The sequence below is a fragment of the Periplaneta americana genome, chromosome 14, assembly GCF_040183065.1.
Source record: "Periplaneta americana isolate PAMFEO1 chromosome 14, P.americana_PAMFEO1_priV1, whole genome shotgun sequence".
NCBI classification, from domain to species: Eukaryota; Metazoa; Arthropoda; class Insecta; order Blattodea; family Blattidae; genus Periplaneta; species Periplaneta americana.
Window position 1 is genome coordinate 144,268,714 of NC_091130.1, and position 14,861 is coordinate 144,283,574.

At 36.1% G+C, this 14,861-nt stretch overlaps 1 protein-coding gene across 1 annotated transcript; it reads left to right on the forward strand.

Annotated features, from left to right (window-relative positions):
- Positions 1 to 988: 988 nt before the first annotated feature.
- On the forward strand, positions 989 to 14,043 carry LOC138712980 (uncharacterized). Its single transcript, XM_069844661.1, has 3 exons — positions 989 to 1,079; positions 11,168 to 11,480; positions 13,581 to 14,043. Exons 1-3 carry the CDS (start codon positions 1,038 to 1,040, stop codon positions 13,961 to 13,963), a joined length of 738 nt encoding a protein of 245 aa, XP_069700762.1. The 5' UTR covers positions 989 to 1,037; the 3' UTR covers positions 13,964 to 14,043.
- The last annotated feature ends 818 nt before the right edge of the window (positions 14,044 to 14,861 follow it).

Below are 14,861 nucleotides of genomic sequence, written 5' to 3' on the forward strand. Positions count from 1 at the left end.
ATTTAATCTGGCAGACCTAAGGCCAGTAGGCCTTCTCTTCCGCCCAGCCAGACTCTAATTCTAATTGAATACAATTGGTTACATAGTTATTACATTAATATCTAGACCATAAAACAACATGAAAGTAAATAATGAAAGTTGGATAAATAATGTTAGTGTGACAATAATAAACATTGCTAAGAAATAGTGGTAATAATAATAATAATAATAATAATAATAATAATGATAATAATAATAATAATACTAATAATGAATAATTTAAATATTTATTCCGTGATATATATCACCATTAAACATTGAGAAATCTGAAACAGCTATTATTGTTAACAAGAATTATTAGAAAAATATTTTGTTTGTCTATTCTTAAATTGGTTTGATGTCTGACAGTCCCTGATATTACTTGGTAGGGAATTCCAAAGTCGAGGAACAGCCACAGTGAAAGAAGATGAATATGAGGATGTTCGGTGGGAGGGAATGGCTAATATTGAGGAGTGTTGTGATCAGTCAGTATCGAAATTGGAAACGAAGTTGGCAAAAGAAAATTCAACCTGCAAACTAGAAAATCATCACAATCCACTAGCATATGTAGTAATGGGGGGAAAAATGGTTAGGTTTCACCCTTACTGTATGAAGTAAGTTGACCCGGACTATACCAGTGGATGGAAGGACTAAAGAGTAACAGAGGAGATCGATACCAATATATAGGTGAAGGGAAAAACATAAGGGCGTGTATATACAAAGACAATGCAAACATAATCTTTAAGTGTAACCTCTATACGATATCGAATCCCACGCGACACAAGCGGCCCAATTCTCAGTCACTTACAAACAACACCTGTGCAACTACTAAATCACCAACTTATCGAATAACAACACCAACTCACTGGCTAAGTGTAGGTTTATTGATTCAGCTTGCAGTGGTTGAAATTAGTTATAATTCCTACTTACCTGCATACGCAGCAGTATAAAAACAGCTGACAATCACTCACACAGTCACATTTTGTCTCCTAGGAAACACAGGAACAATCTCTGAAGTCATGGCAACCAAAATCCTCGTCACCATTGCACTGTTCCAGTTTGTAAGTATGGGAATTACAATTTAGAGAAAATCATTCTTAATATCATGTTATTTCCGTCGTAGCATCAGAAAGGATAATATCTAACACATGGATTCAATATGAGGTCGCAGGTTCCATTTATTGAACGTCTCTGAATAGAAATCATTTTAAACTTATTATGTTCATTATTATCATCAGTGTGGTTTTAGGCGTAATAGATCAACTATTGATCAGATTTTTTGTATTCGACAGATAATGGAGAAAAAATGGGAGTATAAGGGTACAGTGCATCAGTTATTCATAGATTTAAAAAGGCATATGACTCGGATAAGAGAGAAGTTTTATATGATATTCTTATTGAATTTGGTATTCCCAAGAAACTAGTTCGATTAATTAAAATGTGTCTCGGTGAAACGTACAGCAGAGTCCGTATAGGTCAGTTTCTATCTGATACTTTTCCAATTCAATGCGGGCTAAAGAAGGGAGATGCATTGTCACCTTTACTTTTTAACTTCGCTCTAGAATATGTCATTATGAAAGTTCAGGATAACACAGAGGGTTTGGAATTGAACGGGTTACATCAGCTTCTTGCCTATGCGGATGACGTGAATATGTTAGCAGAAAATCCACAAACGATTAGGTAAAACACGGAAATTCTACTTGAAGCAAATAATGAAATAGGTTTGAAAGTAAACCCCGAAAAAAAAAACAAAGTATATGATTATGTCTCGTGACCAGAACATAGTGAGCAATTCCACGAAAATGTCATACTGAGGTGAATTTCCTGAAATTGGTGTAGGAGTATTTTTGTTTAAGAAATATGTTTCTTTATACTTTAAATCGCCTTATTTCGTAAGATAATGTTTAAAATACTCTTTCTTTTAGTCTAGAACTTGCTGCAGATCTTGTCATATTCCAAACGCTTAAAAAAACACGTATAGATACTTAAGTTTCGTGTCACAATTTGGACACGTAAATTTGTTTTATTTCGAGCCGTCTTTTTTGTATACTATATTTTGGTCTTTTCTTGAAGTAAATATGTAATTAGTTGAAGTATCCTAAGATCCTAAATAACTTAAAATCTTTATAATTATTTGTACTGTAAGTTACGGTCAGTCCGTCACAATAAACATACAAAAACTCTTCCACACAGCACAATAATTGACGGATTAAAATTTCCTTTGGTATTCTGCGTTATTACTACATGACCAATAAAAAAGTATTAGAACATTTTCTTCTAAAGTGATTTCGTTTTCCGCAGCGGCATTGTGAGTGACTGACATGTCGCGCTCTCAGCTGTTATGCTGTTCATTCTCACAGTGAGTTTAGTTACTTGGAAGGCCTTGGTGAAGTTACACGTGAACCGCTGTTAAGTGTGCAGTAATTACACCTGAAAAGAGCAAAATGAGATTCAGGCAACTCATTGGAGCAATAAGCAGGTCTCAATATTCACTGCTGTTGCCTGGTTTAAACAGGAAGGTGACAGGGAAGTTCAGAAGAAATCCTCTGCATTAGTGTCAGATTATGTAGCACATGACAAGTAGGCTATGCAGTGAATGTTTGTCTACGAAAAGTGTTTTCGGAAATTTTGGCGATTCTTCCGAACATTGAGGTGGTAAAAATATTTTGAGATACAGCAGCGAGCCATTTTAAACAGAAGTAAACATTGAGCAATGTGACATTGCTTGCTCGCATATTTGAATTTAACATAGAATGGAACTTCTTTCAGTCACATCATGGCAAAGGGGCCGTGGATGTGATTGGAGGCCAAGTAAAAACGATGCGAAATTGGGGAAGAAGAGGCAAAGCGCTACAGAATTTTGTAACATTGCGAGCAATAAAAACATCCAAATTATTGTTAAGGAGGTAGCACAGATTGAGATAGACGAAGGAAAAAAGTATCTCGAAAAACGATTTGAACATCTTGCACCTATTCCGGCATCTCATGGAGTTCATTACGTGAAAGTGTTAGATCCCTATGTTGTAGTATATGTACAACTGTCTTGTGAACAATCAGTGCGAAAGGTCCCAGGTTCCGTGTGTGAAAAGAAACTAAAGTTTGTTCAGATAACAAGTGACATATTGACAGTGTTCCTTCAGTACATACTTGTTAGACTAAATAAGTGAGTCAACGAGTGCCGTGAAGTGCTTCTACGTGTTTAATTCCAATGGTTCAAATTCAATCTAAAAGTAGAACTCAACATTATCATTATGAACACAATATATAACAGCCATAGGCATGAGAAATATAAACTGTGATCTGCGTCACCTTATCGTAATCGATAAGGAGGTCAGTGCCAGATGATTAGGAACGCGCTTGAATAACGTAACATACTGTCTTACGCTGGGGAGTTGATGCCATATAGCAGACGTCTCAATAGGGCCTTCTCAGAGCACTTCCTCCTCTTTCTCTTTTTCAATGTAAGAGTGGAACAAGATGCAGGACCAGTTCGTGTATCTCCGGATGACGTCATTGACCGCGACGTTTGAATAGACATCTGCAACCGCTACGATGTAACAGTCAGTCATTGTGTCCATCTCCGAGGAAAGAATGTTCTTATTACCGCAAATGTATGAAGAAATAAAAGCTTTCATAGGGAAAGCGAAATTGTGGGAGACGCAAGTTTCAGTGGGTAACTGTTACCACTTTATTAATCTAAAACTGTTACCTGATTTGAATCAAGACCAGTGTAACAAATATAATGATGTACTGAAGGACTTGAGAAAAGAATTTGAGACGAGATTTAAAATTTGAATAGTTCTAATTTAAAATAATTGCTTGTGAATTTCTAAGGTGTTTAGGTTATTTTTAATTATTGAAAACGTTACGAAATATATTATTTAACTATTATTGTAATTAATATATTAATATTAGCGTAACGTAAGAATACTTACTTTAATAACCAACAAGTTTAATTGTAATCTTATTATTATTATTATTATTTAATTGAATTTTATTTTATTAAATAGTCCACACCTGTGGAGTAACGGTCAGCGCGTCTGGCCGCGAAACCAGGTGGCCCGGGTTCGAATCCCGGTTGGGGCAAGTTACCTGGTTGAGGTTTTTTCCGGGGTTTTCCCTCAACCCAATACGAGCAAATGCTGGGTAACTTTCGGCGCTGGACCCCGGACTCATTTCACCGGCATTATCACCTTCATATCATTCAGACGCTAAATAGCCAAGATGTTGATAAAGCGTCATAAAATAACCCAATACAAAATATTTTATTGAATATAGTATAAACTCAAAAAAAGAACGATACCAAAAACCTTTACTAGAGATGAAATAGTGTTATTGTTTGGTCAACTGTCCGAAGACAGGTATGAACCTCACAAGTGATACCAACAAGGCACCACTTATGAGTCAACTAGGCCAGGAGATAATGGAGTAAGGTGGCCAGTTCCTTGTGCTTAAATAATTACGTAACATGTATGGTTCTTCATGCTTCAGAAGTCTTCTTTTTACTCATTGATAGTATATAATTAGAAAATAAATGTATTATTATTATTATTATTATTATTATTATCATTATCATTATTATTATTATCATTATTATTATTACTTACTGGCTTTTAAGGAACCCGGAGGTTCATTGCCGCCCTCACATAAGCCCGCCATTGGTCCCTATCCTGAGCAAGATTAATCCATTCTCTATCATCATATCCCACCTCCCTCAAATCCATTTTAATATTATCCTCCCACCTACGTCTCGGTCTCCCTAAAGGTCTTTTTCCCTCCGGCCTCCCAACTAACGCTCTATATGCATTTCTGGATTCGCCCATACGTGCTACATGCCCTGCCCATCTCAAATGTCTAGATTTAATGTTCCTAATTATGTCTGGTGAAGAATACAATGCGTGCAGTTCTGTGTTGTGTAACTTTCTCCATTCTCCTGTAACTTCATCCCTCTTAGCCCCAATTATTGTTACTGCAAACTACTTAAGAAATTCCTTCCGAAAACAACTGTCTATTGTGACAGTACAATTCAAAAGTGCAGCTTTGTGGCATTTCTCCCACGACAGTTACAACTTAGCTCGCTCATGCGTGTGACATTAATCAGCGATCGGCTATCTTCGGGTACTGCGCTTATCTCTTCAGCTGACTATGTTATCTACACTTGCTCTCTGTGACAACTTTTATGCGTTGGCCTTGAGACGCCTGCCATATAGAGTGATAAGCGCTGTCAAGGTTGCTGTGACACTCTTATAGTCCTAAAATTAAACACCAATGCATATGGCTTGTATATACAGTATTTAATCACAGAGAAAGAACTATATACGTTATTAAGTAGGCCTATGTAATACTTGTATGTGCATTAATTTTTGTCATTTAAGATGCGTGGTTAAGCAAACTTATTTTTGTATTCTGGAAAACATATTATTCATTTAAATTAATCGTTATGTTAATTTACTACTTATCAAGTGTCATATTATTTTGTACTATTTACGGTTCTGTAAATGCAACTTCATTTTAAAATTCAGAGATGTCAGTCAGTTACAGAATGAGGTCAGTCTGTTACACATCACTTTTTCGGCCATAACTCCATTACTAATCGTGGTTTGGAGGTCGTTTTCAACTTAAACTGAAGATTACAATTTCCTTTCCGAACCATGTTTTGCAAAATTGTATCAGCAATTACAATTCAGAGAAATCTGTGGAGAACCATGTTCACCCGAAGAGAGAGTTGACATTTATGTCAGTCTGTTACACACAATTTGGACGTAAATAAATAGTATACTTTTCCTATTAAAGACGTTTATTTTTATAGTATCTTAAGTGTACACTTCCCTGTATAAAATCCAGCGGTGACACAGTCTAATTTCAACCCATTATACAATTTAGACAGACATTTTGCTGTCAAAGTGTACTGTAAATGTCAGTCAGTTACACGTGGAATTGCTCTAGTACAAAATGGAAATATAAAAATTGAAAATTTATCCTTCCAAGAGGTGGAAAAAATTAAAAATATCTTGAAGCAACAGTAACAAACATAAATGACACTCGAGAGGAAATTAAACGTAGAATAAATATGGGAAAATGCCTGCTATTTTTCGATTGAGAAGCTTTTGTCATCGAATCTGATTTTCAAAAAAGCTGAAAGTTAGAATTTATAAAACAGTTATATTGCTGGTTGTTCTGTATGGTTGTGAAATTTGGACTTTCACTTTGAGAGAGGAACAGAGATTAAGGGTGTTTGAGAATAAGGTTCTTAGGAAAATATTTGGGACTAAGAGGGATGAAGTTACAGGAGAATGGAGAAAGTTATACAACGCAGAGCTGCACGCATTGTATTCTTCACCTGACATAATTAGGAACATTAAATCCAGACGTTTGAGATGGGCAGGGCATGTAGCACGTATGGGCGAATCCAGAAATGCATATAGAGTGTCAGTTGGGAGGCCGGAGGGAAGAAGACCTTTAGGGAGCCCGAGACGTATAGTACGTCCGCTCAAATGAGAGCCACTTGCACCTACTTTGAGCGGGAGGCGTCAGGCGTTTCAATCTTGACGCACGCGGCTGGTTGTTGGTACGCCAGCGCTGTTGACAGATCTAAGTCGGTGCTCCGAGAACAAGTTCATATAGTATTCAGTTTCAGACGAGCACGCAAGTAAAGGTACAGTTAGCTGAGAACAAGGCAGAAGACCGTAAATGGATATTGTGGCTTTTGTGTTCCATATATTGTGATTGTATTTATAATGTGGCGTTTTTGGAAAACGGATAATAACAATAGTCGTAGACGTAAATCCACACAATCGCCATTAGGACGCGGTAAGATTGTACAAGAACAAACAGTGTTAATTATTATTAGTATTTATACGTATTTTAAAGACGATGCTGGTAAGTGCCGGACACTATTGAAAAATACCAGTGCCCAGTGCCGGTACAGAAGTGATTCGCGCAACGAAAAACGTAGCCGTCATAGAAAAAGATGTACATATGTAATTGACGAACTATCATCAAAATATGGCCATGTTGTACTACGACTGCCCCCCCCCCCCTTACCATTGTTGTCTTAATGCCATAGAATTCGTTTGTTCGGAACTGAAGAGAAATCTCCGGTCAGAAATTACATTGGGAAATAAATCTGTTCAAGAAGTATGTGCTTTAATAGCAAATGTGATGGATGACATTAATAATAAAAAGCATTATCGAATATGTAAAGACAAAAGAAAGTGATTATCGCTCCTTAGAAGCTAGCTTGGAATCTTGAGTAATTGATTTAAATAGTGACTCAACGGACTCTGAATAGGTGTTCGTGTTTTAGTTCTGTATTATAAGACGCACACGAAGGTTCACTTTAGTCTTCACAAGGAAGAGATGGCAACGCAGCATTGTTTACATGGAACCTGTTCGGAGTCGCGTGCCTACTTGCTCCTTGCGGTAAGTATGTCCAATCGCACGTTCCAAGTGGCTCTCATTTGAGCGGACGTACTATAGATGGGAAAATAATATTAAAATGGATTTGAAGGAGGTGGGATATGATGGTAGAGACTGGATTAATCTTGCTCAGGATAGGGACCAATGGCGGGCTTATGTGAGGGCGGCAATGAACCTCCGGGTTCCTTAAAAGCCAGTAAGTAAGTAAGTAAGTATGTTTATATTTCTCTGTAAGCTCGATGAGCATTTCCACTTCATATCTGCTGAAGTTCGGTGCTCTTACTCGATTTCCTTCCATAATAGAGATTAAATTGTAACGAAACGGAAGAGCTGAGGTTTATTGTTCACACAAATTCGGCAGACAAAAGAATAACGCATTCAATCACTGCTACGAGAATACTACGTTTCAATTGCTACAAATAATAACAGCAAGATAACCGCTCACCAAGTAACTACAGTAAAGAAATCATAAGTAATGACGCAACACATTTCCTCTTTAAACGTGATAAAGATATTACTACGGTTAGCTATTAAAGCATTTTAAACGAGATTGAAGCAACCGGACATTAACCTAAAATGCGAGATCTTGTTATAACTCGTTACATTATTTCTGAAATATTTCCTAAGATCATAGATCATAGACCAATAGAGAAAGTGCTACAGCAGTGATGTCAAAGCAAGCGCATTTTTCTGACCTTGACGTCGTGCGCGGGCATTAAGCGCTAGATATGCTAGGAGGAATAAGCAGCCTGTTGGATTAAGAAAACAGTAGTGCACAAACTTCAATCGGAACGTGAAATTTTAAGTCGTTATTTTTATATGGCTTCTTTCTGTTTGTTATTTTCTATATTGTCTGTAAGACAAAAGTACTAACACCTATTTCTTAGCCTAATATTGCAGTTGTTTTAAACGTTAATAACATAATAAAGAGTAAAGAAGGAATATTCACATAAATTCCATAATAACTACAACTATACTGTACTAAGCGAATTAAACATCAAGAAAGTGTGATCCCAAAGGAAGACACTGAATATGACATGATAAGTTGAAATTGATATTGATGGTATCTTTAGCCCTATAAAAGTAATCAAAACAACATTATAGTACAAAGCAAAGTTGTCTAGGTATATGTTTTAACTGTAAGTAATATTACATAATAAAACTCTTATCGCATTATGCTTTTAGATGATATTGGTGCGCAACTTTCTGTTATCAGAATATTAAATTATCTCGAAATCTGCTGAAGCTATAGAGCTGACGTTTTACCAACACATATGCACATATCTTTTGTTTGTGATGTAACAGTATTTGCTTTGTTAATTCATTTCCTTACAACCATTTTCCACGCGAATATTTTCAAACATTTTCATACACTATCTTCAGCAATACGTATTTACGATATATCAGATTTACGAAAACATTGTTTTAGTGCCTGTAAGGCTACTAAACAAACATATCTGAAAATTTCACTTTTCTGTAAAAAGAATTAGAGAAAATATTCCTTTTGAATAAAAAATCAAACTTGTGAAAAATGAACATTAAAATTAAAACTTAAATTCTTATAATGCACTTATACTTCTCAGACAAATCTAAAAATTAACATGGATACAGTTTTAATAAGTTCTCTTCCCTTTATCCATTGAATCAGTGCTCGCCATCCCTGTATATAGCTCTACCAAGCGGCATATACACCTCTTTCGTCTGTCTCTTTCCTTTCCGCTGTAAAGCGCTCAGGCTCTCCTGGGCTCTACAGCGCGCGCTTGCTCCTATGGGCATCAATTGACATCACTGTCATAGAGCAATAGAGAAAGTGCTACAGGGAAGTCATACCCTGGGGCACAACAGTAGACTGCACTACACTACGCAGTTGGAGTCGAAATCTTTCAAGCACACTCTACTTAGAAATGTTTTCATTGAACAGAACTGGACTCTTGCGGAAGTTTCTAAATAGTCTTAAATGACCAAGTTGTTATTTTTTTCTCCTCCCTCTTCTTCTTTTTTTTCTTTTCTTTTTTTATTATCTTGATATATTACTTAATCATTTGTATTTGTATGCCATTTAGTACGACTTTGCTAATCAACATTTTATGTCTTGTAACCCACATGTATTCTCCTATTAGTATGTAGGTTCGTTCTTTGCGTCCCCAGTTAAAGACAGAGGCTACCGCACACTGAGCGGTTGTCTTTTGAAGTAACCTTTGCTAGCCAACCTTTTCTGTCCACTCGGGGGATGGGGTAATCTCTGTTTCCGCTTTCTGATGTAAACATAAATGTTGCCAATTCTCCCCTGAATGCTAACGCTAACTGCATTCTTTCTTAACATGCACAAGTGTTTTTGTTCGCTGTTTGAAAGTCTTCTGTAATTTTTATTATTATCTTTATTATTATTATTATTATTATTATTATTATTATTATTATTATTATTATCATTATTATTATTATTGATATAAGTATTAAACTATATTAGTTTCAAGAAGTTGCCGTACAATGGTTCTATAACGAATCTTTATACACACAGTAACTCAAAACTAACCATTCATTAATTCGTGATTGATTGAATGAAAGTACAATTTGTTGTATAAAGGCCCGCTCCCACTTAGCGGAATCGAACCGAATCGAAACGAAAAGTCTGCTGCCGCTCACATCTAGTGGAATCGAGCCGAACAGTACTTTTATGTTTTGTGTTTTGTCATACAAGAGAATAATTCTACACAAGATTTATTAATTTTTCTTCGTTCATATTACATTGTGATTTTTGTATACGTAGGCCTACTATTTCAACAATAACTGTCAATAGTAAACAAATTAAGCCGCCAATAATGGATGTGGTTCATTTGTTTCTTCACGAAGGCTTGACGAGAACATACGATCATACCCGAAACAAGAAATTCTATTCCGGCAGTGGAATAATATTCTAGCTCATGAATTCTATTCTGATCGATTCGATTCGACGCGCCGCTTTCTGCTATCTTCCATTTAAATACATGGTGAAGAGAAATTCTGTTCGATTCGATTCCGCTATACATAAATATACGATTGTTTCATACCCACGCCACGTGGCGAAGTCAATGTAAAATGTGACAACTGCGCTCCTAGAAATTTCCGCACGCGTCCCTTAATGACCGGGGTGGACCGTGCGGCAAAGTTCTTCTAGCAACAAAAGAGACCGACTGGGGATCCTTTGAAAAATCCTACTATATATTAACTGTATAACATATCTCAAGTGAATTAAGCGTCGAATTTATCTCGAGCATTTTAGGTCTTATAAATTGTGTGTGTGTGTGTGTGTGTGTGTGAGTGTGTGTGTATATTCCCCTTATGTTATGTAACTGATTTTGATTATGTGTAATTTTCTACTTTATTTTATATATTATGTAACCGATCTTGACTATTTGTAATTTTATATTCTGTAACTGATCTTGACTATTGTAATTTTCTACTATATTTTATGTAATTTCTAAGGTATTTTGTCTTGTGTTGTTTTGTAATCTAATTTTGTACTTCATGTATATTATTGAAACCTGGTTGAGTGGAAGAGAAGGCCTCATGGCCTTAACTCTGCCAGGCAAAATAAACCTACTGCTACTACCACGTGACGTTAACACGGGCCGTAAAAAATTAATTCAATTTGAAAACATCTCTCTTATTGTATTTATTACATCCTTATTTTAAAGAATATGTTCAACAACCCACTTCAACCGAATGCTAACTCCTGTGTGAACATCCTTAGGGTCTGTCCGCTGCCACACAGTTCGGATATGCCCCCGACGAAACTGTGGGCTCCGTTGACGACATGGTGCAACACGCAAAGACCAACGTCACAGCAACGGCTAACAACATCAAGCAACTCGTTGCGAATGCGCAACAAGCTGCTAATAACTTTCTCCAGAGTTTGAAGATCCAGAGTTCAGATCCCGAGGGACTACTGGCTCTTATAACCGAAGACAAAATGGCCATCGCTGCCAAGACTCCTGCAGGCGTCGATGTGTCGTCCTGCACAAATGGAAACGACGCAAAATACCAGTCCATGATCCAGGAGGCCGGTACGTCATGGATTAATTCCCTCTATATTTAAGATGATTATGAATAATAATAATAATAATAATAATAATAATAATAATAATAATAATAATAATAATAACAATAATAATAAAGGCTGGCAAAGTTCAAATACTTCGAAGCAACAGTAACAAATATAAATGACACTCGGGAGGAAATAAAAAACGCAGAATAAATATGGGAAATGCCTGTTATTATTCGGTTGTGAAGCTTTTGTCATCCAGTCTGCTGTCAAAAAATCTGAAAGTTAGAATTTATAAAAACAGTTATATTACCGGTTGTTCTGTATGGTTGTGAAACTTGGACTCTCACCTTGAGAGAGGAACAGAGGTTAAGGGTGTTCGAGAATAAGGTGCTTAGAAAAATATTTTGGGCTAAGAGGGATGAAGTTACAGGAGAATGGAGAAAGTTACAGAACTGGACACATTGTATTCCTCACCTGACATAATTAGGAATATAAAAAATCCAGACGTTTGAGATGGGCAGGGCATGTAGCACATATGGGCGAATACAGAAATGTATATAGAGTGTCAGTTGGGAGGCCGGAAGGAATAAGATCTTTGGGGAAGCCGAGACGTAGATGGGAGGATAATATTAAAATAGCTTTGACGGAGGTGGGATGTGATGGTAGGGCTGGATTAATCTTGCACAAGATAGGGACCGATGACGGGCTTATGTGAGGGCGGCAATGAACCTCTGGGTTCCTCAAAAGTCATAAGTATTATTATTATTATTATTATTATTATTATTATTACTATTATTATTATTATTATTATTATTACTATTATTATGTGTTCAAGTTGAATTATATAAATTAGTTAGGAAAATAAAATTAGCAAACGTAGAAGTACTAGTACTATATAGTATTTTAATAATAATAATAATAATAATAATAATAATAATAATAATAATAATAATAATTATTATTATTATTATTATTATTATTATTAGTTACTTAATTACTGGCTTTTAAGTAACCCTGAGGTTCATTGCCGCCCTCACATAAGCCCGCCATTGGTCCCTATCCTGAGCAAGATTAATCCAGTCTCTATCATCATATCCCACCTCCCTCAAATCCATTTTAATATTATCTTCCCATCTACGTCTCGGCCTCCCTGAAGGTCTTTTCCCCTCCGACCTCCCAACTAACACTCTATATGCATTTCTGGAATCGCCCATACGTGCTACATGCCCTACCCTTCTCAAACGTTTGGATTTAATATTCCTAATTATGTCAGGTGAAGAATACAATGCGTGAAGTTCTGTGTTGTGTAACTTTCTCCATTCTCCTGTAACTTCATCCCTCTTAGCCCCAAATATTTTCCTAAGCACCTTATTCTCAAACACCCTTAACCTATGTTCCTCTCTCAAAGTGAGAGTCCAAGTTTCACAACCATACAGAACAACCGGTAATATAACTGTTTTATAAATTCTAACTTTCAGATTTTTTGACAGCAGACTAGATGACAAAAGCTTCTCAACCGAATAATAACAGGCATTTCCCATATTTATTCTGCGTTTAATTTCCTACCGAGTGTCATTTATGTTTGTTATTGTTGCTCCAAGATATTCGAATTTTTCCACCTCTTCGAAAGATAAATAATAATAATAATAATAATAATAATAATAATAATAATAATAATAATAATAATGTTAAAGAGATACTTAGTATATATTTATAGGTTGCCATATGTATTCTTAATTTGTAATCGTTATATAGTGGGTTAATGCGAATTAAGAACTGGAATTCATCTGATCCGCCATGACGTGAATGATGTAATAAATAAATAAATAAATAAATAAATAAATAAATAAATAAATAAATAAATAAATAAATAAATAAATAAATAAATAAATAAATAAATAAATAAACAAATGAATGAATGAATAAGTAAATAAATAATAAGTAAATAAATAAAGTAAGAAAACTCGCACTAGGCCTATTAATACCTTGCTTTTATAACCTAAAATGAATTTAAATTTTTCATGTTACCAAATATGAATTAACAATATATTTTCCGCTGGTTTGTACCTAATCTGTATTTCCGTGATTAACTAATAATTGTCTTAATTATTATATTTAGGCCCAGGAATTCAGGCATGCCTGCAGAACGTGTCTGCAGCCCTGCAGCCGAATATCCAGGAACTCCAGAATCTGGCCTCCGAAGTTGACGACAGTTCGAGTGCCGCTGAAGCCAACATAACAGACTGTGTCAACGAGAATGACGCCAGTGCTACGGCGAACTGTCTGAACGCAGTGGGCGTGCAGGTCTCTGACACGAGGGACAAGCTGGTGGCTTCCGTTCAAGGAGAGATATCCGATTTCCAGCAGCAGGTACCAGCGCTGGGTGCGAGTTTCTTAGTCTGCACCAACAAGGTGCAGGACATAGCTATCAGCGAGTCCGTGGACATCATCATGAACACATGGATCTGCATCGAGCAGCTTACCAGCTCAAACGCTGCTTAGTCGTTACCATGGCAATACTTCTTCCTGTGTTTAATGATATATGTACCAGTCTTTGAAATTATATGAACACTGATACAGTATCGTATTTTTTTCTTAACCCTCCTGCTACCAAGATTTTTTTTTACAACTTACTACTACCAAGAGAGGTAATAAAATTACCCTAATCGGAACAACTGGATAATACTGTTATTGCAAGTTATCTTGAACTTCCTGAGCGGGGACAGAGGGGCAGAGGGAAGGAAGCGCGTAACGCGGGTGGAGCCAACTGAGTTGTTTGCGCATGCTCCGCAGCATAATCTCTTGTCAAGATACATAGAACTATTTCCTTCACTGCGTACCAGTAGTGTTAACATGGAGCAGCAACCACAGGGTAGTTATTATGGTGAAATCACACCACCGCGGAGAAAAAGTAACGCTGTTATCCACAGTGGAGAAAGAGAAATTATCGCAAATATAATATAAGTGTTGTGAGGAGGAAAAATTAAACAAATATTTGCTGGAACCTCTTGCTAAGGAATATAAGAAAGCGGCTAAATACTTTGGCAAAAGTATTAGTTCCGTGAAGAGAATTAAGAATAATACTGAATTACAACTGAATGAACCTCACATTACTCCGGGAAATAATAGGTATGTAATGTTTAGCAATTATTGCTATAATAGTTATGTACAATAGTGTGTGTATTGAGAGCGACATAATGAATTACTGTTGAAAGTTATTATTTTCTTATAGTTCTACTAAACATATTATTTCATTCCAGAATTAGACTTGTGTAAAGTTGAAGTGGACGACTTCGATCAACATGTTATTCGGGATACAATCGAAGAATACTATCGTGTTCAGAAAATAGTACATAGTCTATGATTAAGAAGATAATTCCGAATGGATGATGCCATTGGC